General features: G+C 35.1%; 1 protein-coding gene across 13 annotated transcripts in view; it reads left to right on the top strand.

Annotated features, from left to right (window-relative positions):
- DNAH14 (dynein axonemal heavy chain 14) overlaps nucleotides 1-26,692 on the top strand; it is a 506,458-nt gene that overhangs the window by 133,950 nt on the left and 345,816 nt on the right. For 11 of the 13 annotated variants that reach the window (XM_050760224.1, XM_050760215.1, XM_050760305.1 and 8 more), the window contains 5 exons: nucleotides 6,338-6,679; nucleotides 7,195-7,564; nucleotides 9,370-9,560; nucleotides 12,615-12,860; nucleotides 24,669-24,790. In XM_050760224.1, coding sequence (XP_050616181.1) covers nucleotides 6,338-6,679; nucleotides 7,195-7,564; nucleotides 9,370-9,560; nucleotides 12,615-12,860; nucleotides 24,669-24,790 — 1,271 coding nt within the window. Of the gene's footprint in view, nucleotides 1-6,337; nucleotides 6,680-7,194; nucleotides 7,565-9,369; nucleotides 9,561-12,614; nucleotides 12,861-24,668; nucleotides 24,791-26,692 lie in introns of those variants that run through there. The other 2 variants (XM_050760273.1, XM_050760280.1) reach the window with 2 other exon arrangements.

Here is a 26,692-nt window from a genome sequence, read left to right as displayed (position 1 = left end):
GCCTGTAGTCCCAGCTACTCGGGAGGCTGAGGCAGGAGAATGGCGTGAACCCGGGAGGCGGAGCTTGCAGTGAGCCGAGATTGCACCACTGCACTCCAGCCTGGGCGACAGAGCAAGACTCTGTCTCAAAAAAAAAAAAAAAAAAAAAAAAAGTTAAATACTCACCATTTAATCCATCAGTTCCATTCCACATTATTCACCCATGAAAAATGAAAACAAGTCCACACAAAGACTTGCACCCAAGTGGTCAGAGAAGCTTTATTTGCAATTGCCAAAACCTGAAAACAATCCAAGTGTATATAAATAGGTGAACAGATATATATTTTGATATATTCATGTATTAGAATAGCATGCAGCAGTAAAAAACAAACAAACAAACAAACAAAACCAAAAAAAAACCCACTACTACATGCAACAATTGGGATAAATATCAAAAACATGTTGAACAAAAGAAGCCAGACACAAAGGAGTACCTACTATGTGATTCCATGTACTCATATGAAACTTGACAAGACAAATTTGATCTATAGCAACAATAACTAGACAGATTGTTTTCTGAAGCCAGGGATGGGAGGAGATTAGGATGGGTCACAAGGCATCTTTCTAGGACGGTGAAGTTTTCTATATTTTGTTTATGGAGGTAGTTACAAATATATATGAGTGTTTAAAACTCATCAAAATGAACAATTAGCATTTTCTATATAAAAATTATGTTTCAATGCAAATGATTTTTTAAAAAAACTAGCTGTTCTGTTTACTATTTGAAGGAAGGTATTAATAGAGATATCCTGTCTGTACCATAGTTTCCTCAAAAGTAAGTTAGGGATAATATTATTACCCTACCTAGAATGGTTGTGGAATTAAGTTAATCATTGCAAAGCTGTTTCTTAATTTTATTTTTTGTCTTTTTGAAAAGTTTTATTGCAAATGAACAAATGCATCATGAAATCTTTGCCCATGCCTATGTCCTGAATGGTATTGCCTAGGTTATCTTCCAGAGTTTTTACAGTTTAGGGTTTTACATTGTTGTGTATATTTATATTGTTGTATATATTTGTAGGGTACAAAGTGATATAATGATTTATGAACATAAGGAATAATTAAGCTAATTAACATAACCATCATATCAAATACTTATCATTTTTATGATAAAGACATTTGAAATTTATTCTCTTGGTGATTTTGAAATGTGCAATACACTATTATTAAATATATTCACCATGCTGTGCAATGCATCTCAAAAAAAAAACACACACACACACACACAAATCTTACTCCTTCCATCTGAGGCTTTGTACCCTTTGACCATCATTCCATTTCCCCCACTCATAGCCTTTAGTAAACACCATTCTCCTCTCTTCTTTTATGAGTTCCACTGTTTGAGATTCCACATATAATTGAGAACATGTGATATTTGTCTTTCAGTGCCTTGCTGTGCCTAGCTTATTTTATTTAGTGTGTCTTCCAGTTCCATCCATATTGACACAAATGACAGATTGAATTTCTTCTTTAAAGCTGAATAGTATTTTATTGTGTACATATAATACCTTTTGTTTGTCCATTCATCTCTTGATAGACAGGTAGTGTCCATAAGTGTCCATAAGTGAATAGTGCTGAAAGGAACATGCAAGTGCAGACATCTCTGAAGTACTTGTTTCAGATCTTTTGGGTAAATACCCAGAAGTGAGATTGTTGGATCATGTGGTAATTCTATTTTTAGTTTTTTGAGGAACCTCCATACAGTTTTCCAAAAGGGCAGTATGAAATTATATTCCAAACAACAGTGTTCAACTGTCCTCTTTTCTCCAAATCCTTGCCACATGCACTTTCATCATTTTGATAATAGCTATTCTGATAGGTGTAAGGTGATGACTCATTGTGATTTTAACTTGAATTTCCCTAGTGATTAGTGGTATTGAGCATTTTTTTTTCATATATCTGTTGGCCATTTGTATGTCTTCTCTTGAGACATATCTACTTTTTATTGGATTGTTTATTTTCTTTCTGTAAAGGTATTTGAGTTGCTTATAAATTATCCCCTTATCAGATGTATAGCTTGCAAAATATTTTCTCCAAATTCATAGGCTGTCCCTTCAGTCTATGAATTGTTTCCTTTGGTTTGCAGAAGATTTTTAGTTTGATGTAATCCTATTCATCTCATTTTGCTTTTGTTGCTTGTGCTTTCAGGGTCATATCCAAGAAATCATTGCTTAGACCAACATCATGGAGCTTTGCCCCTGTCTTCTTCTAGAAGTTTTACAGTTTTCAGTCTTCATTTTTTAATTTTTAATTTAATTTTATTATATATTTTTATTTCAATAGTTTTGGGGTACAAGTGATTATTGGTTACATGGATAAGTTCTTTAGTGGTGATTTCTGAAATTTTGGTGCACCTATCAACTGAGCAATATACACTGTACCCAATATGTAGTCTTTTATCTCACACCGCCCTCCTACCCTTCCCACCTGAGTCCCCAAAGTTTATTATATTGTTCTTATGCCTTTGCATCCTTATAGCTTAGCTCCCACGTATAAGTGAGAACATATGATACTTGGTTTTCCATTCCTGGGTTACTTCACTTAGAATAATGTACTCCAGCTCCATCCAAGTTTCTGCAAAAGACATTGTTTTGTTCCTTTTTTATAGTTGAGTGGTATTCCATGATGTGTATATACCGCATTTAATTTACCCACTTATTGGTTGATGGGCACTTAGATTGTTTCCATATTTCTGCAATTGTAAAATGTGGTGCTATAAACGTGTGTACATGTGTCTTTTTTTAACTTTTAAGTTCAGGGGAACGTGCAGAACGTGCAGATTTGTTACATAGGTAAACGTGTCAAAGGAGTTTGTTATACAGATTATTTAATCAGCCTTGTATTAATCCATTACTTATTTTTCCTTACTCTCTCCCTCCTCCCACTTTCCACCCTCCAAAAGGCCCCAGTGTGTGTTGTTCCCCTCTATGTGTCCATGTGCTGTCATCATTTAGCTCCTACTTACAAGTGAGAACATGTGGTATTTGGTTTTCTATTACTGCATTAGTTTGCTAAGGATAATGGCCTCCAGTTTCATCCATGTCCCTGCACAGAATATGATCTCATTCTTTTTATGGCTGCATAATATTCCATAGTATATACATACCATGTTTTCTTCAGCTAGTCTATCACTGATGGGCATTTAGGTTGATTCCATGTCTTTACTATCGTGAACAGTGCTGCAGTGGATATATGCATGCATGTGTCTTTATAATAGAATGATTTATATTCCTTTGCATATATACCCAGTAATGGCATTGCTGGGTCAAATGGTAGTTCCATCTTTAGGTCTTTGAGGAATCGCCACACTGTCTTCCACAATGGCTGAACTAATTTACACTCTCATCAACAGTGTATAAGTATTCCTTTTTCTCCACAACCTCACAGGCATCGGTTATTTTTTGACTTTTTAGTAATCGCCATCCTGACTGGTATTAGATGGTAGCTCATCTTTGAAATCTTTGCCCGTGCCTATGTCGTGAATGTTATTGCCTAGGTCATCTTCCAGGGTTTTTATAGTTTGGGGTTTTACATTTAAGTCTTTAATTCATCTTGAGTTAAATTTTGTATATGGCATAAGGAAGGGGTTCAATTTCAATCTTCAGCATGTGGCTAACCAGTTATCCCAGCACCATTTATTGAAGAGGGAATCCTTTCCCCATTGCTTCTCTTTGTCAGGTTTGTCGAAGATCAGATAGTTGTAGGTGTGTGGTCCTATTTCCTGGTTTTCCATTCTGTTCCCTTGGTCTACGTGCCTTTTCTTGTACCAGTACCAGAAGGTTGTTTCTGAGCTATTTTTCAAAGAATCTGTTCTGAAAGTTCTGTTTATTCATCCTCTTTCTGGCTGCTGCTTATCCTGGGTGTATTTATATTTCCTGAGGGTTTTGGTAGCTTCCCTTTATGTGGTTAAATAAAATACTTTTTTTTTATTATTATGCTTTAAGTTCTAGGGTACTTGTGCACAACGTGCAGGTTTGATACATAGGTATACATGTGTCATGTTGGTTTGCTGTACCCATCAACTCATCACTTACATTGAGTATTTTTCCTAATGCTATCCCTCCCCCAGCCCCTCACCCCCACAAAAGCCCCAGTGTGTGATGTTCCCTGCCCTGTGTCCAAGTTGGAAATCATCATTCTCAGCAAACTGTCACAAGGACCGAAAACCAAACACCACATGTTCTCACTCATAGGTGGGAATTGAACAATAAGAAAGTACTTTCTATTTTTAGCTTGTAAGAGTTTTTTATTGTAATTGAATTTTATCAAATGCTTATTCGTTACATCTATTGAGATAATCTTGCAGTTTTCCTTTAACCTTTTTCTGTGGGGAGTTATATTAATTGACTTTCTAAGGGTAATCTCACATCCAAATTGATACATTTACCTTACCAGCATGTGCATACACATGCATACATATTATTTTTAAGGTTTTTGTATTTATGTTCATAAGTGAAAGTTATCTATAATTTTCTTTTACCATCCTTATCTGGTTTTGGTATCAATATGTTGCTAGTGTCATAAATGAAGTTTGGGTATATTTTACCTTTTTATATTCTCTTGGTTTATATGAGATTGGAATTATTTCGTTGTTTGTGATATAAATATGTATTTTAAAATTTGGGGGGCATTTGATTAGTATCTGTATTGCAGTCTAAATAGTTATGTTTACTCAGTCTACTGACATGATCATTCTTGGTGCACCTTCCATGTGCCAGGTACATTATAAGTCCATTACTAAATTATTTTATTTGATCTCCAAAGTACAGATGAGGACAATAAGTTTATTAGAATAAAGCTATTTGCTGAGGTTCATGCAGTTAGTAAATACTGAGGCTGGGATCAAAAATAAGTTTCTCTGATTTTAAGGCCTCCAATATAAACTCTGTGGCAAAGAGACACACACATACCCCATAATAAGATTTCTGATGGATTAACAATGGTAATCTCTCGGTAATGGAATAATAGTTGACCATCTGATAAACTTTTCCATCTTATAAACTTTTGTGTATTGTAATTTTTGCATGAACATTTACTTTAATATCACATTAGACACACACATATATGAAATTAATTCAAGGCTGTGAAGATTAAAAATTGAACTGACTTTCATACCAAAATTACATAAAATTATGCAGGCATACTCCTTAAGAGCTCTTGAAACATGAAAAAATATGACAAAATTGTAATTCCAGCACAGAAATGCAATTACTTCAAGCATTTTATGGAGTAATTTATATACACCTTTGAAAAGTATGGAGGTTATAAATATAATAGATATAAGTATGGTGGAAAATAATGAGATCTGGAATCAATTTGGGTTTGAATCACAGTTCTGTAACTTACTACATTTCTGATCTTGGTACAATAAATCCCTCTAAGACTGAGTTTCCTCCTGTGCAAATTAGAAAAAAATACTTAATTAGGAAATATGCTATCTGAATAAAGTATGATCATGTACCTAAAGAACCTATCACATACATGCTCAAAAAGTTGTAGCAATTATTATGCACCGTTCACATTTCAGTCATAATTTGCCATTTATATTACATTTCTTAAAAATTGTTATTCACAATTTACTTATTTTATGTCTTAATAGCATTTATTTTATATGTGGGATACATTCAAGTGCCTTTTGTTAACAGTAGAAGGATTTGGTCATGTTAATGCCCCAGTACTTAAATAATACTTAGAATTATGTCTAGATTATGTGATATGGTTTGGCTCTGTGTCCCCAGCCAAATCTCATGTCAAATTGTAATCCCCACATGTTGAAATGGGGGCACTGGTGAGAGGTGGTTGAATCATAGGGGTGGACTTCCCCCTTGCTGTTCTCGCAATGGAGTTCTCAGGAGGTCTGGTTGTTTGCTGTTCTTGCAATGGAGCTCTCAGGAGGTCTGGTTGTTTGAGAGTGTGTAGCACTCCCACATTCATTCTCTCTCTCTCTCTCTCTCTCTCTCTCTCTCTCTCTCTGTCTCTCTCTTTCTCTCCTCTTTTCTTCCTTGGTAAGATGTGCTTGCTTCCCCTTCACCTTCTGCCATGATTGTAGATTTCCTGAGGCCTCCCAGCCATGCTTCTTGTACAGCCTATGGAACTGTGAGTCAATTAAACCTCTTTTCTTCACAAATTACCCAGTCTCAAGCAGTTCTTTATAGCCGTGTGAGAACAGACTAATATATGATGTTTTTATTATTGTTTGAAATTAGACTTATATAAGTAAGAGAAATTAAAAAGAATAATTAGTCTTCCAAAATGGTGAAAAGTCATTACACAATTATAATTGACATGTTGATTTCAGGTTGTGGAATCATCATTGCAGCAGCTGGAATGTGATCCCACTGAAATAGAAGAATTCGTGGAGCATTTTATTTTTTTGAATACAATTTCCTCAAAAATATCTAAATTAGAAAAAGAGTACTTAACAATTTCTCAGCTATATTCTGTTGTAACCCATCACCAGATCCATATTTCAGAAGAGCAAATTGCAATATTCCAAGTTCTTCATATTAAGTTTAGTCAACTAAAATCATCTATGAAGTTAAGTATAGTAAATAAAGACACTGCTTTAACTAAATTCAGAGATAACTTGGAAGCATGTATCAGTGGTCTACGTGTTGATGTTAGCAATTTAAAAGCCAAGGTAAGTTTTTAGGTTTTTTCGGATTTTTAAAATTAAAAACTTGACCTTAGTCTCATAAGTCCAGGCATTTGGGTATTTGCTTTCAGTGGAATTTTGGCTAAACAATTTAATACAAGTATTCTTAAAGTGGGATTCACAGACAGAATTTTGGTGATTTGTGAATTTGAATGGGAAGTAAAATTACATCTCCATTTTCACTAGTTTCTAACTGGAACTTAGCATTTTCTCAACTATGAGTGAATGTAGGGAACAAACAGCAGCATGGCTGGTGACTTTTACCATAGGCTTCAAGAGACTGCCAAATGGGCTCATGGCATAAAAAGGACTAAAACCCCCTGAAATCTTTCTGGGCCAGTCTTTATCTTTGTCTGGGCAAAATGGTAATGATAGTTCCAATTTCACTCACTTATCAGGTAAAAGCCTAGATTATGTACAAAAATGCTTTCACTGCCAGTAAAACAGGTATGTTCTAGACATACTGATTTCTCTTAGAAAGTCCTACTCTTATTTTTTAGATAAGAGCTCCTCTTTTGTTATGTGCTGCTACTCAAGTGTCAACGGCAATGGAAATGATCCAGACTCTCTCAGGGGAAGCTGCAAGTTTAACTAACAAAGCTAAAGCATATTCAAGCTATCAGGATTGTTTCAGTGATTGTCAATCTCATATGCATTCTATTAATGTGGAAGAAATTACACAGATTGTGCTTTCAGAGATCTCTGACATTGAATGTGACTTGACTTTGAGGAAACAATTATGGGAAGCACAAGAGGAGTGGAGGCAAGCCTCTTCGGAATGGAGGAATTGTTCTCTTCAAAGTATTGATGTTGAATCAGTACAAAAAAATGTTTCAAAACTGATGCACATAATCTCGGTATTAGAAAAAGGTAAAAATGTGTTTCTCAACTTTTCCCACCTAGATCTATGTACCAAATGGCCTTTGGACATCAAGAGCATTGTCCTTGGCTTGTTTCTTTACCTGTTCTCAGGAGGTTGACCATTATGGCTAGAGCTACAGTACAGGAGTATAGGTAGGAATTTTATTGAAGCAAAAAAGAGATTAAGTCCTTGTCAAAAAAGTTTTATTAAGTAATTAACAATTTTTATGTCCTTTAAAAGTTGGTTCCCTGCATAGAACCCCAGCTACCTCACCCTGAGTATGGCCCTTCTTAGGGCACTAGTCGGAGATGTTTTGATGATAAAGGACCATCTGCATAATCATTATCTTTAGGGCAGTGGGTAAACAGTGTAATTTTTAGAGGTTTATTTTATTTTAATTATCAAATTTGAAATCTTGCCAATGCAAAGATACTGCTTTTTGTGAGAGCATTTCTGTAAGATCATATCCCTTTCCAAAAGGGAGATGTTGTTTCACCTGGCCAAGAGAATATCTTTGTATTTTTTTTAAAGACTTCTCCCCTATCACTCAGCTATACCTTAAACTAAAATTTCTTCTCCAGAAAAGCCAGAAAAACACTTTATTTCAGTTGTTTTAAAATTATGTAAGAAATATAACAATAGCACAGAAGTTTAGAAAAGAGAACAATTGGGGGCAAATTGCAGTCTCTTTAACATAACACTCATTGTGTGCATCCCCTCTTAATATTTTGTTATATACATGCTTCGGAGAACAGTAAAGTAACAACTAGATGATACCTTCTTTTACCCATGGTTCCCCAGATAAAATCTTGCTGTTTGCCAAAGTCTAGACTGGCAAAACTAAAGTTACACTCTTGATCTTCTATTTTATCAGGTCTTAAAAACATATTACTATTTAATATGGCTTTATAAAAGAAGCCCCATGTATACAAATTGGTTTTTTGAGTGTATGGGTGAAGTTTTCAGTTCTCCTGAGTCTCTAACTTTGGCCCCCTCCTCTTTCTTTTACAAGTTGAGTAAAAAGGTTGTAAGAGTTGAATCTTCCACTCCATAGGTTTTGAATCCTGTACTTCAGTGGTTTGTCAGTGGCAGAGGACAGACTAGTGCTGGTCTGTGGCAAAGCTGTCACCTACATTTCCTACATTTTGGTGTTAAAGTATTTTTTAATGAAATCGTAGTGATGGTATATTTTTTCCCTTGATGTTCTTCCCTACTTACCAAAACTTTAAAAAACCCAAACCAGCTGAGTACAGTGGCCCATGCCTGTAATCACAGCACTTGGGGAGGCTGAGGTGGGCGGATCATTCAAGGCCAGTAGTTTGAGACCAGTCTGGGCAACACAGCAAGACCTCATCTTGCTATGTTAAGATGTTATTTAAATAAATAAATACCCAGAATCTATGACAGTCTTCTGAATGTTTGTGCTGTGTGTGTGTGTTTGTGTGTGTGTGCTCACGTGTGTGTGCATGTGCATGTGTACCCATTTGTCTGTATATTTATCATGTCAGGGAAAATCTGGGAAACCTGTGGTAGCTGGCCACTCCTGGTATCAAATTTTCTAAGATAATTTGGTTGTGATAGTTGGGCTTTAGTCACCAGTCCTTATAACTATTTCTCTTTATTTTAATGCATAGTTGATTCTCATGGAAGGGTGATGTTGATAAAGCTCACTGCTTCATGTTATTTTAATGTAGTTTAATAATTGATAAAGTAGTGTTTAACAAATTTGAAAGAAAAAAATCTTTTCTCAATTTTTTTGTTTAAAAAATATAATGAACATATTGTAAGCCTACTGACCCATTGTCATTTATAGGTTTACCTAAAAGCGATATGCTGACACATCTTAAGCAAGTGGTAACAGAGTTTAAACAAGAGCTGCCTATCATTATAGCTCTGGGAAATCCCTGTCTCAAGCCAAGGCATTGGGAGGCTCTCCAGGAGACTATTGGGAAGTCAGTTACCCTTGATAAAAACTGTAAAGTAGAGAATCTTCTAGCTCTCAAGGTAAATAAAAATGGTTTTTTAAAAAAAGAGGTTGAAATACCAGATGGGCCAATTTTAAATAGGCAAGTAAATATACAATGAATAGGAATTAGGAAAGGAAGTTTATGAGTGCCTGGGAAAATAATAGTACGTTTGTAGAATAATAGGTGATAGGAAATTATTTAATTGGAGATATTGGGTAAGCTATTAATTATTCCATTATTATTTAGGTGATTAAAAAACAGTAATACTGGTTTTCAAGTATGACAAATGAACTTAGTGCTTCATCATTTAACAGTACTACTAATACAGAACACATTTTATAGGAATGGAAATATCAAAACCACTGTATTCATTATATGTAAAATGAAAATATGTTAAGACATGTAAGAATTGCCCTACCTTAACATATATATAACTTGACATTATATTTAAAATGCATAATAAACAACTATTTGACTTTCCATGTAAGTTTTATAATAAAAAATACTTTTTTCAATTTTTCCATGATTAAAAATTTTCTATTTTCATGCCTAACTTGCAATAAGCTTCATTTATGTTTAATGTTTCATGGCTGACAACATATAATGTAATCAAAACACGTATTTTATTCCTGTAATTCTCTACTAAATAGTCTGTTGCAATGAGGAACATGGGCACTTTTTTTTTAAGAATTTCAAAAGAAGATTTTTTTAAAAAACAACTTTCATTTTTAAAAATTAGGTTATTTTTTATCACCAGCCCTAATCTCGACTTTCTCCTGAACTCCAAATTCACATATGCAATTTCCTATGTCAAAAATGTATCAAAACATGTCAAAAACATTCACCTTTCATTCTCCATCTCCAAATTCTACTCTTCCTCTGTGTTTCTTATCTCAGTTGATGGTAGCTCCATTCTTCCAATTGTTTACACTAAAAATCATGAAATAATTCTGAATCTTCTTCATAATATTCATCGTATCTAAATATCTCATTTTAGAGCCTCCTAACTGATATACATGCCCAACTGATATACATGCCAAGGGGAATTCAGCAAGGTAGCTAGATGATATCAGAGCATAAGAGCAAATACCAACAGATGAATTTATTTCAAATCAGCATGCATAAAATCTAGCACAATTTTAGTTGTATTTTTATTTCCAGTCTTGGGTTATTGGAACTATTCTTGGGTAAAGTTAGATAAAGGGTGAGAATTTTTCAGACTAAATGTAGCAGCAAGCTATAAAAGTTAGGGTAGATAGGTACATATGATAGCAGCTGGTGGCCTACATGGGGATGGTGGCCTGTAATAACTCAAAGGGTTCCAATCAGCTATTACATGTCTAACATTAATAGATAGTTTACAAAGGAAGTCCTATGCATTTTTTTGAGGGCCCCAATTAGGACAGTTTGACATGTGAACAAAAGTGAGCAAGGTCTTCAGCCTTTGAAATACTGCAGTGAGGAGTTAGAGGAACTCCTTCTTCTTCTTGAAGATAATTGTAATAATAGAAGGGATAAGAAGGCAATCAGCTGGTAATTTCAAGTGAACTCTAAGAGTTCCTGGATGATTTTGGTCATCCTGTAGAAATTTGACAATGTATCCAGTATAATGTAGATGCCAAAATGGACAGGATTTGGCCCAGAAACTCAGTCTTCATTTATTAAAACTTGCATTTTGGAGGATTGATCCAGAGGTGATGGTCATGCTGCAAGACTTTCCAAGATAGGTCATATTAGAAGTTTTATTAAATGAATAAAGTATGATGGCTTGCAGTTATATGACAACCATTTTGTCCAAGATGTTGTGCAGGCTCTGAAAAACCTACCACATGAAAAGCATTTCATGAAGTAAATTAAGAGCAAGAGCTCAATGGTATGCATGTGATGAACACTTATCAATCATTTTATGGTTGATAATTTTCACTTTGGAAAGCCATATGCTTTATAATGAAGTTAGATAATTAATTACAACCGTCAAGATTCAGCTGAAACCACCCAGCTATTATCAAGTCAGTTGGAAGATCTGACTATTTGTCAGTCAGGTCCCATACTTTGACCATAAAGACTTGACAAGGCTAGATTCACTTCACTGAAATTTTGCTTTACACATTATCAGTGTCTGGATTTAGTTTTTAGCAATCTCAGAATGTTAGCATTAGGCACGAACTTTGATGGTTCTATAGTTCTTTGTCTGCCTTTGACTGAATAATCTATGTCAAAAGGTAGGCTTCTTTTCCAAAACTGTTACTTAAGGCCATAAGAAGTAACTGATCCCACCATCCTTATAATTCATCTTTGGCAAGCATATAAGAGAAATGATGAAAACTAGTCATATCTATTCATAATCCCCACTGAGTTGCGTTACTAAAACATAGGGATTGGGCATTATTCTTTAACACCATAGAGATGACATACAGGAATGGTGGCAGAGTCTTACCTACCAGCTATAAAACAATAAGCCCAACTAGTTAATTCTAAGATGTGTAGATGAGAAGGTCTCTGAGTATCTCTATTATAGTGAGTGACTCTGGAGATCTTATATCAGGATCTTGTCCTATAGGAATTGCAGGGTAGTGCACATGGTAAGAAGGTCTGTATATACTCCACTAATGTATTTTAAGAAACACGTATCCTGAAAGAAATGAGGCAAAGAAATGGAAGCCATGGAAATTGGGATCCATCAGAATTGCATTCTCTTACATGAATATATCCCAAGAATATTGTAGAGAGTAAAAGCATGTCACAAAGTAATTCAGCAGTTGGCATTAGGGCAGAGGAAAGAATGCTGAAGGAAATAATACCACCTACACGTATACAGAAGGTATATACTCTTTATAACTGGCTAGAATCAGAGGAAAGTTGGAAATTTTCACTGATTATGAAAAACATGAAATAGGATGATTTTAAAGTGCAAAGGGATATGTCATGAAGGTTAGACCATAAAGTTGCTGGTAAGGATGTAAACCTAACTGGAATTAGATCTTCAATATTTTTGATGTGCCTTTCAAAACATGCATTTAAAATTTCCATTTTAGACATATCAGGAATTATTTGCTATACTGGATACTAAAGAATAATTTGTTCATTTTAGATGTTTCAGTATGAAAATGAAATAAATGATATGTCAACTTCAGCAACTAATGAAGCTGCTCTTGAAAAAATGCTATTTAAGATTATTGATTTTTGGAACATTACTCCTTTGCATTTAGTTCTTCACCACACAGAGATTTACTCTATCTTCATAATACCATCTATAGATGACATATCAGCTCAGTTAGAAGAGTCTCAAGTCATACTTGCAACAATTAAAGGATCTCCCCACATTGGGCCCATTAAGGTAAGTATTATGGCAAAGGAAAAATGTTTTCTTTTTCCAGAGTTTTATTATTTTAATCTTTTGCAGTCTACAGTTTGCCTTTGAATTGTATAAATCATTCATGTACTTATATAAAAATTACATTGAATATTTACTAGTTTGAATACCAAAAATAACTTTTTGTGGAAGCCTTAATTGTTCATGAGGAAATGTCAAAATTTAATTTTGGCAGAAAAGATAAATTTAGATCATAGAAAAATACGACCTTATTACCGTGACTTTTATCACCAGTGTACAGTGTTCCCTGATAGTCCCTCACTGTGCAACCCCACATCTGGTAATATACCTAATAATTATTTTCAGATGTAAAGAAACTCAGCATGACATGTAATAAAATAGAGATAGTAAGTAGCAAAATTAACATAATCATATACACACATATATGTACGTGCATCTATATAAATAGATGGGGAGAGAGAGAAAGTATATACACAACAAAGGGAACTCACATTATTTGTAGGATTTAGGGAAAATGTCAGTTAACTGAAACTTTGAGGGAAAAAACTCAATAAATTACAGAATAAAGTAAACCCAATACACTTTATTCTTTAATCACATGCAGTACAAAAGAAATGAACAGCAGAAAAACAGCAAAAACGGCAGACAAAACAAAACACCCAAAACAATAGAAATTTAAAAGCAACCATCAGAATATACAGAAAATGTAATCTAATTTTTTTAAATTTAAAAGTAAGGAACAGGAGAAAATCACGTTTCAAACCTGTCACAATTGGCTAGAGCCCTACAAAAATGAATGTTTAAGCATTAAATGCCTCCATTATAAATGAAAAGTGAATTTAAAACATGATAAATAAGCACATTCAAGAAACTGAAAAGAACAACAACAACAACAACACACACACACACACACACACACACACACACACACACACACTTCTACTTCTAAGCAAGATGGAGTATAGGGACCAGATTTACCATCTGTCTTAGTCTACTTAGTGTTGCCTTAACAATACCACACACTAGATGATTTATAACAAAAAGAAATTTATTTGGCTTACGGTTCTGGAGGCTGGGAAGTCCAAGATCATGGGGCTGGCATCTTGCCAGGGCCTTTGTGCTGCATTATTATCTTATGGTGGAGGCAGAAGAGCAAGTGAAAGCACAAGATGGAGAGAGAAAGGGGGCTGAATTCCCACAATAACTAATCCATCCCTGTGATAATGGCAGTAATCTATTCATTAGGGCAGAGCCCTCATTATCTAATAACCTCTTAAAGACCCCAGATGTCACCACTGTTACAATGGCAATTGAATTTCAATATGGGTTTTGGAGGGGACATTCAAACCATAGCACCAGCTTGCCTGAAATAGCCGAATCAGACTAGACAAAATATATGGAACAATGGTTTTTGGGACACTGGACATCAGGCAATGAAGGACAAGGATCCCTGAGAGATGAGAAACACACAAGGTAAGCCCTACGATTCTACCAACTTATCTTCTTGAGTTTCCAGACCTTGGAGAGGGGAGATAGGGAGGAATACAGGCAGAGCCTGGCAGACTTCTGATATGAGGAGATGCTGTTGAAGGTCTGGAGAACCAATGTAGGCTACAGTATTTAGGATAAACTACCAGGGAAGATAAAGCTGCAGAGACAGAGATCTTCATAGATTTGTGGCGGGTCCCTACACAAGCATTCAGTAGACCCAATCAATGACACGTGAAACTGCCAGAGGTCAGGGAAGCAACTACTTGAGAAAATTAGAGGGAACAATGCCTGGTGCTCACATGGGGCTGGGAATAGTGCCTGCATGCACAGTCGGAACAGAAAACCTCATAATTCATAAGCACTCAAAGAGTCTTGCCACAGTAATATGGAATAACTAGTCCTGAATTAAATGTTGCTCTTGTCCTCCCTAATAGATCTTAAAAGCAAGACCTAAAATGATGAAACTGTAAGTAATTTAACTGCACCCAGATCAAAGCTCAAGACTATAGAAATATAATAATATCCAGTACCCAATAAGATAAAATGTACAATTTCTAGAATGCCATCAAAGATTAGTAGACATGCAAAAAAGAACCAAAAATAGAACTCATGATGAAAATTTAACCAATGTAAATTGAATCTGAACTGACACAGTTATTAAAATTAGAGAAAAGGACATTAAAATGATTATATATTTATTCCATATATTAAAAAAGTTTAGAGAGAGGTACAAATATAAAAAATACCAAAATTAAACCTCTAGAGATGAAAACATTTACAATGTCTGAAGTGAAAAATACATTGGAGGAAATTAACACAGATTAAACAGTGCAGAAGAAAAGATTGGTGAATTTAAAAATATAACATTGGAAATGATTCCACGTGAAACATAGGGAGAAAGAGAAATGTTAAAAATGAAAAGAGCATCAGTGAGCTGTGGGAAAGCTTCAGGCAACCTACTAGATAAATAGTTGGCGTTCCGCAAGAGGAGGAGTGAGACGGAGAAACAGAAAAAATTACTGAGAAAATAATGACCAGAAATTTTCCAAGTGTATTGAAAACCATAAAGCCATAGATTTACACTCATTACATTCTTAAGCACAAGAAACATCATAATTTCTCAAAACCAGTGGGGAAAATAGACAAATGACCAATACTAGGAATAGAAGAGGTGATATTACTACAGATTCTGTAGATATTAAAAGATAAACTGAAATATTAAAAACAACTTTAAGTTAATAAATTTAAGTACTTAAATGGGCAAATTCCTTAAAATACGCAAATTAATAAAGCTTGTTCAAGAAGAAATGGATAACTGGAATAACTATAATATGTACTAAAGATATAGAATTGATAGTTAAAAACGGTTTAAAACTTTCCTACAAGGAATAGTCTTGACCCAGATGGCTTGTGCAAAACTTTTATGAAAAAAATAATATCAGTTATGCACCAACTTTTTCAGAAAAGTGTGGAGAAAGGAATCCTCCGTAACACATTCTGTGAGGCCAGTATTACCCTGACACCAAAGCAAGACCAAGATATTATAAGAAAACAGGCTGGGTGCGGTGACTCACGCCTATAATCCCAGCACTTTGGGAGGCCGAGGCAGGTGGATCACCTGAGGTCAGGAGTTTGAGACCAACCTGGCCAACATGGTGAAACCTCGTCTCTACTAAAAATACAAAAATTAGCTGGGTGTGGTGGGGGGTGCCTGTAATCCCAGCTGCTAGGGAGGCTGAGGCAGGAGAATCGCTTGAACCTGGAAGGCAGAGGTTGCAGTGAGCTAAGATCGTGTATTTGCACTCCAGCCTGGGCAACAAGAGCGAATCAAAAAAAAAAAGAAAAGAAGAAAAAAGAAAGAAAACAACAGATTTAGAAAGGAGATATTAATAAAATAAAAAAAACCTAGAAATCAATAGCCCTCTTAAATATAGATGCAAACATTGTAAAGAAAAATGTCCAAATCAAGTCCATCAATATATAGAGAATGTTGTATTATTACCAAGAGAGATTAACTTGAGAAATGCAAGGTTGGTTTAACATTCAAAAATCAATCTATAATTTGCCATATTAAACATAAAAAGAAAAACCAGATGATATTCTCAGTACATGTTAAAAAAATTTTACAGAATTTCAACATTCATTCCTGATTAAAATATCTCTCAACAAATTAAGAATAGAAGATAACATTCTGAATAAAGAACATCTATGAAAAACATATTGTCCTTAATGGTGAAAGACTGAACACTTTTCCCCTAAGATCAAGAATAAGGATGTTCTCCCTTACCAATTCTATTCAGTGTTTTACTGGAGTTTCCAGCCAGTATACTGAAGTAAGAAAGAGAAATAAAAGATGTCCGGATTGAAAAAGAAGAAGTAAAATATTATTTATATTCAGATGCCATGATTACCTATGTCCGGATTGAAAAAGAAGAAGTAAAATATTATTTATATTCAGATGCCATGATTACCTATGTAACAAAATCAAACAAAATTTACAAACAAACTAAACTTATTTTAGCAAGTTTGCAGGATACATGATTAGTATACAAAGTCAACTTCATTATATATACTGACATTGAGAAATAGCATAAAAATAAGATATATAAACCCGAGAAAAATATATAAGATCTGTACACAAAAAACTTCAAAACCCTGCAGAGAGAAATTAAAGAAGGCTTAAAAAAATGGAAGATACATTGTGTTCATCCATTGAAAGACCTAATAAACATGTCAAATATCACCAAATGGATCTCTAGATTCAATACAATCCTAATCAGAATCCTAGTAGATTACTTGTAGAAATTGACAAGCTGATTATACAATTCTTATGGAAATGTAAAGGTCCTAAAATAGTGTAAACAATTTTACAAAAGAAGAACAAAGTTGGAGTATTAAAACTACTTATTCAGAGGCTCATTATAAGGCCAGCATTATCCAAACAGGTTTTTTTTTTGGTTTAAAAAAAGACAAGAAAGACAGAGTACAGAAATAGACCCACATACATATGGACAACTGATTTTCAACAAATATGCAAAGATAATTCAGAGAAAAACCCAGCCAATTTTTAAAGAAATGGGGCTAACATAATTGAACAATCATATGCAAAACAAACAAAAAACCCTTAAGCCACATCTTACAACATACACAACATTTAACACAAAAAAAGGATTATGGACTTAAATGCAAAACCTAAAACTATAAAACTATGAGAAAAAAACATAAGAGATATTTTTGTGACCTTGCTTTATGCAGATTTCTTCAATATGGCACCAAAAGCACTATCCATAGAAGGAAAATTTATGTATTAGATTTCATCAAAATTAAAAATGTGTGCCCCTAGAAAGACACTTTTAAGTGAACAAAAATACAAACCAGAGACTGGGAGAAAATATTTGTAAAGCATACATCTGATAAAGGACTTGTATCCAGAATATATAAAGAACTATCAAAATTCAATGATAAGAAAACAAAATAATCCTGTAAAGAAATGGGCAAAATATTAAAATAGAGACTTTACCAAAGTGGATATATGAATGGAAAAGAACACATTAAAAGATGTTTAACTACATTAGGGAGATGGTACTATCATGAGATACCACTACACACCTTAAGAAATGACTAATAAAAGATCATCCCAAGTGTTGGTGTGGATATTCAGGAATTAGAACTCTCACACACTGCTGTGCAGAATGTAAAATGTTACAAGCACTTAAAAAGTTAAAAATACATCTATCATATGATCCAGCTATTTCACTCCTAGGTATTTACCCAAGAGAAAGGAAAGCTAGGTTTATATAAAGACTTGTAAATGCAATGTTCATAGCAGTTTTATTTGTAACAGTAAAAACTGGAAACAGCCCAAGTGTACAACAGGTAAGTGATAAGCATTATCATACATGTATACATATACTTTGGAATACTACTTGGCATTAAAAAGGAAATTAAAAATAAAGGAAAAAGATTAAGAGTGAACAAAACCTTCAAGAAATATAGGATTATGTAAAGAGATCAAATCTATGACTCATTGGTGTTCCTGAAAGAGAGGCAAAGAAAGAAAACAACTTAGAAAACATATTTCAGGATATTGTTTATGAAAATTTCTTCAGCTTTACTAGAGGCCAACACTCAAATTCAGGAAACACAGAGAACCCCTGTGAGATACAGTACAAGATGACCATCCCCAAGACACATAGTCGTCAGATTCTCCAAGTTGGAAATAAGAGAAAAAATGTTAAAGTCAGCTAGAGAGAAGGGGCAGCTCTACAAAGAAAACCCTATCAGGTTAAGAGCAGACGTCTCCGTAGAAACCCTACAAACCAAAAGAGATTGGGGCCTACATTCAGAATTCTTACAAAATAGAAATTCCGACCAAGATTTTCATATCCAGCCAAATTAGATTTCATAAGCAAAGGAGAAATAAGATCCTTTTCGGACAAGCAAATGCTGAGGGAATTTGTTACCACCAAACCTGCCTTAAAAGAGGTCCTGAAGGGAGCACTAAATAAGAAAAGGAAAGACTACTACTGGTCATTAAAATACACACTTAAATACATAGACCATTGACACTATAAAGCAACTACACAATCAAGTCTGAATAATACCCAGCGAACAACACAGTGACAGAATAAAATATACACATATCACTACTAACCTTGAATGTAAACAGTGTACCCCTATTAAAAGGCAAAGAGTGGCAAGTTGGATAAATAAGACCCAATAACGTACTGTCTTCAAGAGACCCATCTTAACTGCAATGACATCATAGGGTCAAAGAAAAGCATGGAGAAAAATCTACCAAGAAAACAGTAAACAGAAAAAAGCAGGAGTTGCTATTCTAATTTCAGACAAAAGCGACTTTAGAAACCAACAAAGATCAAAAAAGACAAAGAAGGGCTTTACATAATGGTAAAGGGTTCAATTCAACAAGAAGACCTAATTCTTCTAAATATATATGCACCCAACACAGGAGCACACAGATATATAAAGCAAGTTCTTAAAGACCTAGGAAGAAACTTAGACAATGACACAATAATAGTGAGATAATTCAATACTCTGCTAACAGTATTAGACAGATTATTGAGGCAGAAAATTAACAAAGATATTCAGGACCTGAACTTTGCACTTGATCAAATGGACCTAATAGAAATCTACAGAACTCTTCACCCCAAAACAACAGAATGTACATTCTTCTCCTATGTACATGGCACAGAAAACAATTCTCAGCAAACTTAAAATAGTTAAATCGTACCAACCACACTCTCAGTCCACAGTGCAATAAAAATAGAAATCAATACTAAGAAAATTTCTCAAAACCATACAATTACATGGAAATTGAATGACCTGATCCTGAATGACTATTGGGTAAATAATGAAATTCAGAGAGAAATTAAGAAATTCTTTGAAACTAATGAGAACAAATATACAACATACCAGATATCTGGGATACAGCTAATGCAATGTTAACAGGGAAATTTATAGCACTAAACTCCCACATGAAAAAGAAAGAGCTCAAATTAACAATCTAAAACTCCCACATGAAAAAGAAAGAGCTCAAATTAACAACCTAACAATACAACCAGAGGAATTAGAGAAACAAGAGCAAACCAACCCCAAAGCTAGGAGAAGATAATAAATAACCCAAATCAGAGCTGAACTGAAGGAAACTGAGATGTGGAAAGCCATCCAAAAGACTGAGTTGAGGAGTTGGTAATTTGGAAAAATGAAGATACACAGACTTCTAGCTACAATCATAAGAAAAAAATAGAGAAGATCCAAATAAACGCAATTATAAATGACAAAGGGGACATTACCACTGATCTGACAGAAATACAAGAAACCTTCAGTGACTACTATGAACACCACTATGCACACAAACTAGAAACACCAGAAGAAAGAGATGAATTTCTGGGCGCATACAACCTCCAAAGACTGAACCAGGAAGAAATTGAATCATTGAACAGACCAGTAATGAGTTCAAAAATTGAATATGTAATAAAAAGCTCAAGAATAGATCACAGCCAAATTCCACCAGATGTATAAAGGAGCTGGTACCATTCCTACTGAAATGATTCCAAAAAGTTCAGGAGGAGGGACTCCTCCGTGACTCATTCTGTGATGCCAGAATCATCCTGATACCAAAACCTGGCAGAACACAATGAAAAAAAACTTCAGGCCAATATCCTTGACGAACATGGACATACAAATACTAGCAAACTGAATCCAGCAGCACATCAAAAAATCTAAGCCACTCTGATGAAGCAGACTTTATCCTAGGATGCAAAGCTGGCTCAACATACACAAATGGATAAATGTGATTTATCACATAGACAGAACTAAAAACAAAAATCACATGATTATTTCAATAGATGCAGAAAAAGCTTTTGATAAAATTCAACATTCCTTTATGTTAAAAACCCTCAACAAACTAGGCTTTCAAGGAACATACTTCAAAATAATAAAAGCCATATATGACAAACCCACAGCCAACATCATACTGTATAAACAAAAGCTGGAAGCATTCCCCTTGAAGATCAGAAGAAGACAAGGATGCTATCTCTCATCACTCCTATTCACCATAGTGCTAGAAGTTCTAGCCAGAGCAATTAGGGAAGAGAAAGAAATGAAAGGCATCCAAATAGGAAGAAAGGAAGTCAAACTGTCTCAGTTTGTAGACCATATGATTCTCTACCTAGAAAATGCCACGTATTTCTGCACAAAAGCTCCTAGATCTGATAAACAACTTCAGCAAAGTTTCAGGATACAAAGTTAATGTACAAAAATCAGTAGCATTTCTGTACACCAACAACATCCAGCCTGAGAGCCAAATCAAGAATCAGTCCCATTCACAATAGGCACAAAAAGAATATGATACTAGGAATACAGCAAACCAGGAAAGTGAAACATCTTTACAAGAATTACAAAGCTTGCTCAAAGAAATCAGAGATGACACAAACAAAAGAGAAAACCATCCCACGCTCATGGATAGGAAGAATCAATATTACTAAAATGGCCATACTGCCCAAAGCATTTTACAGATTCAGTGCTGTTCTTTTTTTTTTTTTTTTTTTTTTTTGAGACGGAGTCTCGCTCTGCCGCCCAGGCTGGAGTGCAGTGGCATGGAGTGCGGATCTCAGCTCACTGCAAGCTCCGCCTCCCGGGTTCACGCCATTCTCCTGCCTCAGCCTCCCGAGTAGTTGGGACTACAGGCGCCCGCCACCGCGCCCGGCTAGTTTTTCACACGTGTTAGCCAGATGGTCTCGATCTCCTGACCTCGTGATCCGCCCGTCTCGGCCTCCCAAAGTGCTGGGATTACAGGCTTGAGCCACCGCGCCCGGCCTCAGTGCTGTTCTTATCATGCTACCAATGACATTCTTCACAGAATTAGAAAAATGTTTTAAAATTCATATGAAACCAAAAAGAGCCCAAATAGCCAAGTCAATACTAAGCAAAAGAACAAAGCTGGAGGCATTACATCACCTAACTTCAAACTATACTTCAAGGCTACAGTAACCAAAACAGCATGGTACTGGTACAAAAACAGACACATAGAACAGTGGAACAGAATAGAGAACCCAGAAATAAAGCCACACACCTATGACCATCTGATCTTTGACAGAGTTGATGAAAACAAGACACAGGGAAAGAATTTTATATTCTATGGAATAACTGGCTAGCCATATGCAGAAGATTGAAACTGGAACCCTTCCTTTCAACATATACAAAAATCAATTAAACATGGATTAAAGACTTAACTGTAAAACCTATTTCTGTAAAAGCCCTGGAAAATAACCTAGGAAATACCATTCTAGGAGCCAAGGCAAAGATTTCATAACAAAGTCACCAAAAGCCATTGCAATACAAACAAAAATTGACAAATGGGACCTAATTAAACTAGAGAACTTCTGCACAGGGAAAAAAAAAAAAACAAAAAACAAAAAACAAACAGACAAAAACCTATCAACAGAGTAAACAGACAACCTATAGCATGGGAAAAAATTTTTGCAAACTATGCATCTGATGAAGGTATAATATCCGGAATCTATAAGGAACTTAAACACATTTACAGGTAAAAAACAAACAACTCCATTAAAAAGTGAGTAAAGGACATGAACAGACACTTTTCAAAAGAAGACATACACATGTCCAACAAGCATGTGAAACATTTCTCATCACTAATCATGAGAGAAATACCAATCAAAACCACAATAAGATACCATCTCACACCAGTCAGAATGGCTATTATTAAAAGGTCAAAAAATAACAGATGCTGGTGAGGTTGCAGAGAAAAGGGAATGCTTATACATTGCTGGTGGGAATGTAAATTAGTGTGGTGATTTCTCAAAGTACCTAAAACAGAACTACCATTCAACCTAGCAATCCCATTATTGGCTATATACCCAAAGGAATATAAAATTGTTCTATCATAAAGACACATGCATGCTTATGTTCATCACAGTACTATTCACAATAGCAAAGATGTGGAATCAACCTAAATGCCCATCAACAGTAGACTGGATAAAGAAAATGTGGTACATATACCCCAAGGGATACTATACAGCCAGAAGAATGAGATCATGTTCTTTGTAGCATCTTGGATGGAGATGGAGGTCATTTTCCTAAGCAAACTAAGACAGGAACAGTAAACCAAATACTGCATGTTCTCACTCATAAATGGGAGCTAAACATTGAGTACACATGGACACAAAGAATGGAACAACAGAGATTGGGGCCTACTTGAGGGTGGAGGGTTGGAGAGGGTGAGGATAAAAAAGCTACCTATTGTGTGCTATGTTATTACCTGGGCAACAAAATAACCTGTATACCAAATCCCTGTGACATGCAATTTACTTGTATAATCTGCACATGTACTCGTGAACCTAAAAGTTATACAGAAAAAGGGAATGAACTATTGATATAAGTAACAATATGGATCAGTCTCAAAATAATTATGCTAAGTGAAAGAAGTCAGAGCAAAGGGAATACATGTTGTATGATTCTGTTTATATAAAATTCTGGAAAATACAAACTATAGTTTCAGAAAGTAGATCAGTGGTTGCCTAGTGGTAGGGGTAGGAAGGGATAGGAGGAAGGAATTCCAACAGGACACAAAGAACGCTTTCAGGGTAATGGATATGTTTGTTATCTTGATTGTAGTGGTCATTTGACAGGTAGAAGAACATGTTAAAATTCATAGAATTGTATACTTTAATTAATGTATTTATTTTTGATATGGAGTCTTGTTTTGTCACCCAGGCTGGAGTGCAGTGGCACCGTCTCTGCCCACTGAGTATCTGGGATTACCGGCATCTGCCACCATGCCTGGCTAATTTGTTGTTGTTGTTGTTGTTATTGTTGTTGTATTTTTAGTGGAGATGGGGTTTCACCATGTTGGCCAGGCTGGTCTGAAACTCCTGACCTCAAGTGATCTGCGTGCCTCATCTTCCCAAAGTGCTGGGATTACAGGTGTGAGCCACCGTGCACGGACAAAATTGTATACTTTAAGTATGTGCAGTTTCTTGTGTATCAGTGATACCTTAATAAAGCTATTGAAATATAAAATAAAGTTAAAAAGTAAGAAATATGGAGGTAAGTACCAGAAGTCAAATATAAATGAGTTATAAATGGTTCCCCATGAGGAGCCAGAGAGTTAGGCGATGGGCAAGTCCACTGGTTTCCAAATAAGCCTTTTAGTATTAATTTATTTTTAACCATTTTCCTATTATTTTAATAAACATAGCAGTTGGAAAAAGACACTATAGCCATACAATGGAATTTTCTGAAATCATTAAAATAGTGAAGAAAACGTGTAAGTACTGACATAAAACCTCTCTAGAAGACATTATTTGTTATGAAATGCAAGTTATAAAACAACGTATATAATATGGTTGTATTTATATTTATATAATACATTAGGGATATTGTATGTGTATCTATATGTGAAATTATGCTTAAAGAAAGGACTGAAATAATATGCATATCACATTTCTGGTTGTTTCCTCTGTGATAAGAAGTAGGAAATAAGTGTTGAATGCTAGACATACATGTTAATTTCTACATGTATATGTGTGTTACTCAAATCTTTTACAAAAATATTTGCTTGTTGTATAATAAATATGACAGCAAATGGATGAACAGGACATCTTAAACCTCTCCTACAACTAAATATAATTAGATCTGTATTCATTTATGTGACCTTCTATTAATTATTTCTGTATGTCAATGACTGATAATCACCTTTGATCTGTTTCTGTTATGTAACTCTTAAAGAAGAATTTTATATATTTAGATTTGTTTGTATATCTGTTTCTATCATTGTAGGATCTTGTGAATGAATGGGATCAAAACTTGACTCTCTTCTCTTACACCCTTGAGGAATGGATGAATTGTCAAAGAAATTGGCTTTATCTTGAACCAATCTTTCATTCTTCAGAAATAAGAAGGTAAAATACCATATACGGGTTAAAAATGCATTGTGAGTAATTTATTTTCTTTAATTCTTGAGAAATCATTTCTTCAATGAACAGTCAAGCTATCCTATCCTACTTATAGACACAGGAGTATAATTTGCTGAATCATTATTATTTTTCTTTCATAAAAGATTATAAGCACATTTTTGTAAACCTTATTACTTGACTATTGGTATAAAAATATAAAGAGCTAAGAAAGAAGTGTTAATACATCATTATTGGCTGGGCACATTCACTAACGCCTGTAATCTCAGCACTTTGGGAGGCTGAGGCAGGTGGATCACTTGAGGTCAGGAGTTCAAGACCAGCCTGGCCAACATGGTGAAACCCTGTCTCTATTAAACATACAAAAATTAGGTGGGCATGGTGGTGGGCACCTGCAATCCCAGCTACTCGGGGGGCTGAGGCAGGAGAATCACTTGAATCTGGGAAGTGGAGGTTGCAGTGAGCCAAGATTGTGCCACTGCTCCAGCCTGGGCGACAGAGCATTGCTCTATATTTTTAAAAAAGTATCAGATACATCATTATAATCCAAAAACTACAATATTATGTGTCTTTTCGTTCTGGAATACTAGTGTGGTTTTGATGTGAATCATAAACATGTTTTTAGTAGCATTCATACATTAGTAAGAATTTCTTAGGCTGAGTGTGATGGCTCATGCCTGTAATCCCAACACTTTGAGAGGCCAAGATCACCTGAGCACAGGAGTTTGAGACCATCCTGGGCAACATAGGGAAACCACATGTCTAAAAAAAAAAACCAAAAAAACCCAGCCAGGGTTGGTATCACATGCCTGTGGTCCCACCCAGCAACTTGGGAGGTTGAGGTGAGAGGATGGCTTGGACCCAGAAGGCCATGGCTGCAATGAGCTGTGACTGCACGATGGCACCCCAGCCTGATCCATACCACAGAGAGACACTGTTTCAAGAAAAAAAAAAATAAATAAATAAATTTATTACTATTACTTTGCGCCAGATGGAAGAATAGAAGGCCTGGGCAATTGTTAAAAATTCCACCTTTAAAAAACACCATACCATTCCAATTAATTGACCTCTGACTTTTTAAAGTGATTGGTCTTAAGGGTGCTAAAGTTGAGACAAATAAATTAGGCAGAATTTAAACTATTGATAGCAAATCATACAAGCTAGTTTAGCAGCCATTCTGAAATAAGGTAGGAAAACATTGGGTGTGTATTTGAAAGGCCTATTATAGCAATGGAAAATCTGGAAAATCTTATGTCATAATATTGAGGCCATCCTGGGCAACGTAGGGAAACCCCATATCTTAAAAAAAATACAGCCAGGGTTGCTACATAAATACACAAGTGTAAAATATTATATCATTTTAGCTGGGATTGCAGGTGCCCACCACCATGACCACCTAATTTTTGTATGTTTAGTAGAGACAGGGTTTCAAAATGTTGGCCAGGCTGGTCTTGAACTCCTGACCTCAAGTGATCCACCTGCCTCGGCCTCCCAAAGTGCTGGGATTACAGGCGTGAGTGAATGTGCCCAGCCAATAATGATGTATTAGCAATTCTTTCTTAGCTCTTTATATTTTTATACCAATAGTCAAGTAATAAGGCTTAGAAAATAAGTCAAGTAATAAGGCTTACATAAATGCAAAATATTATGTCAAGTATTTTGTATTTTATTTTGGAGGCAAAGGGAAGCCATTAGATTACAAAAGGGAACAGTTTAAATATAAGTATTGCTTTGTGGGGAACAATATCCATTTGTATTACACATGTATATTTCTTATATGTGTTACACATGTATATTTCTTATACGAATGCTTGGGATTCTTTTATTTGATTGATCTGTAGTTGTTCTGAAAGTTCTCAAAGGTGAAACCACATATCTAAGGTGTATGTC

This window comes from Macaca thibetana, chromosome 1 (genome assembly GCF_024542745.1).
Source record: "Macaca thibetana thibetana isolate TM-01 chromosome 1, ASM2454274v1, whole genome shotgun sequence".
NCBI lineage: Eukaryota > Metazoa > Chordata > Mammalia > Primates > Cercopithecidae > Macaca > Macaca thibetana.
This window is presented reverse-complemented; position numbering and strand designations above follow the sequence as displayed.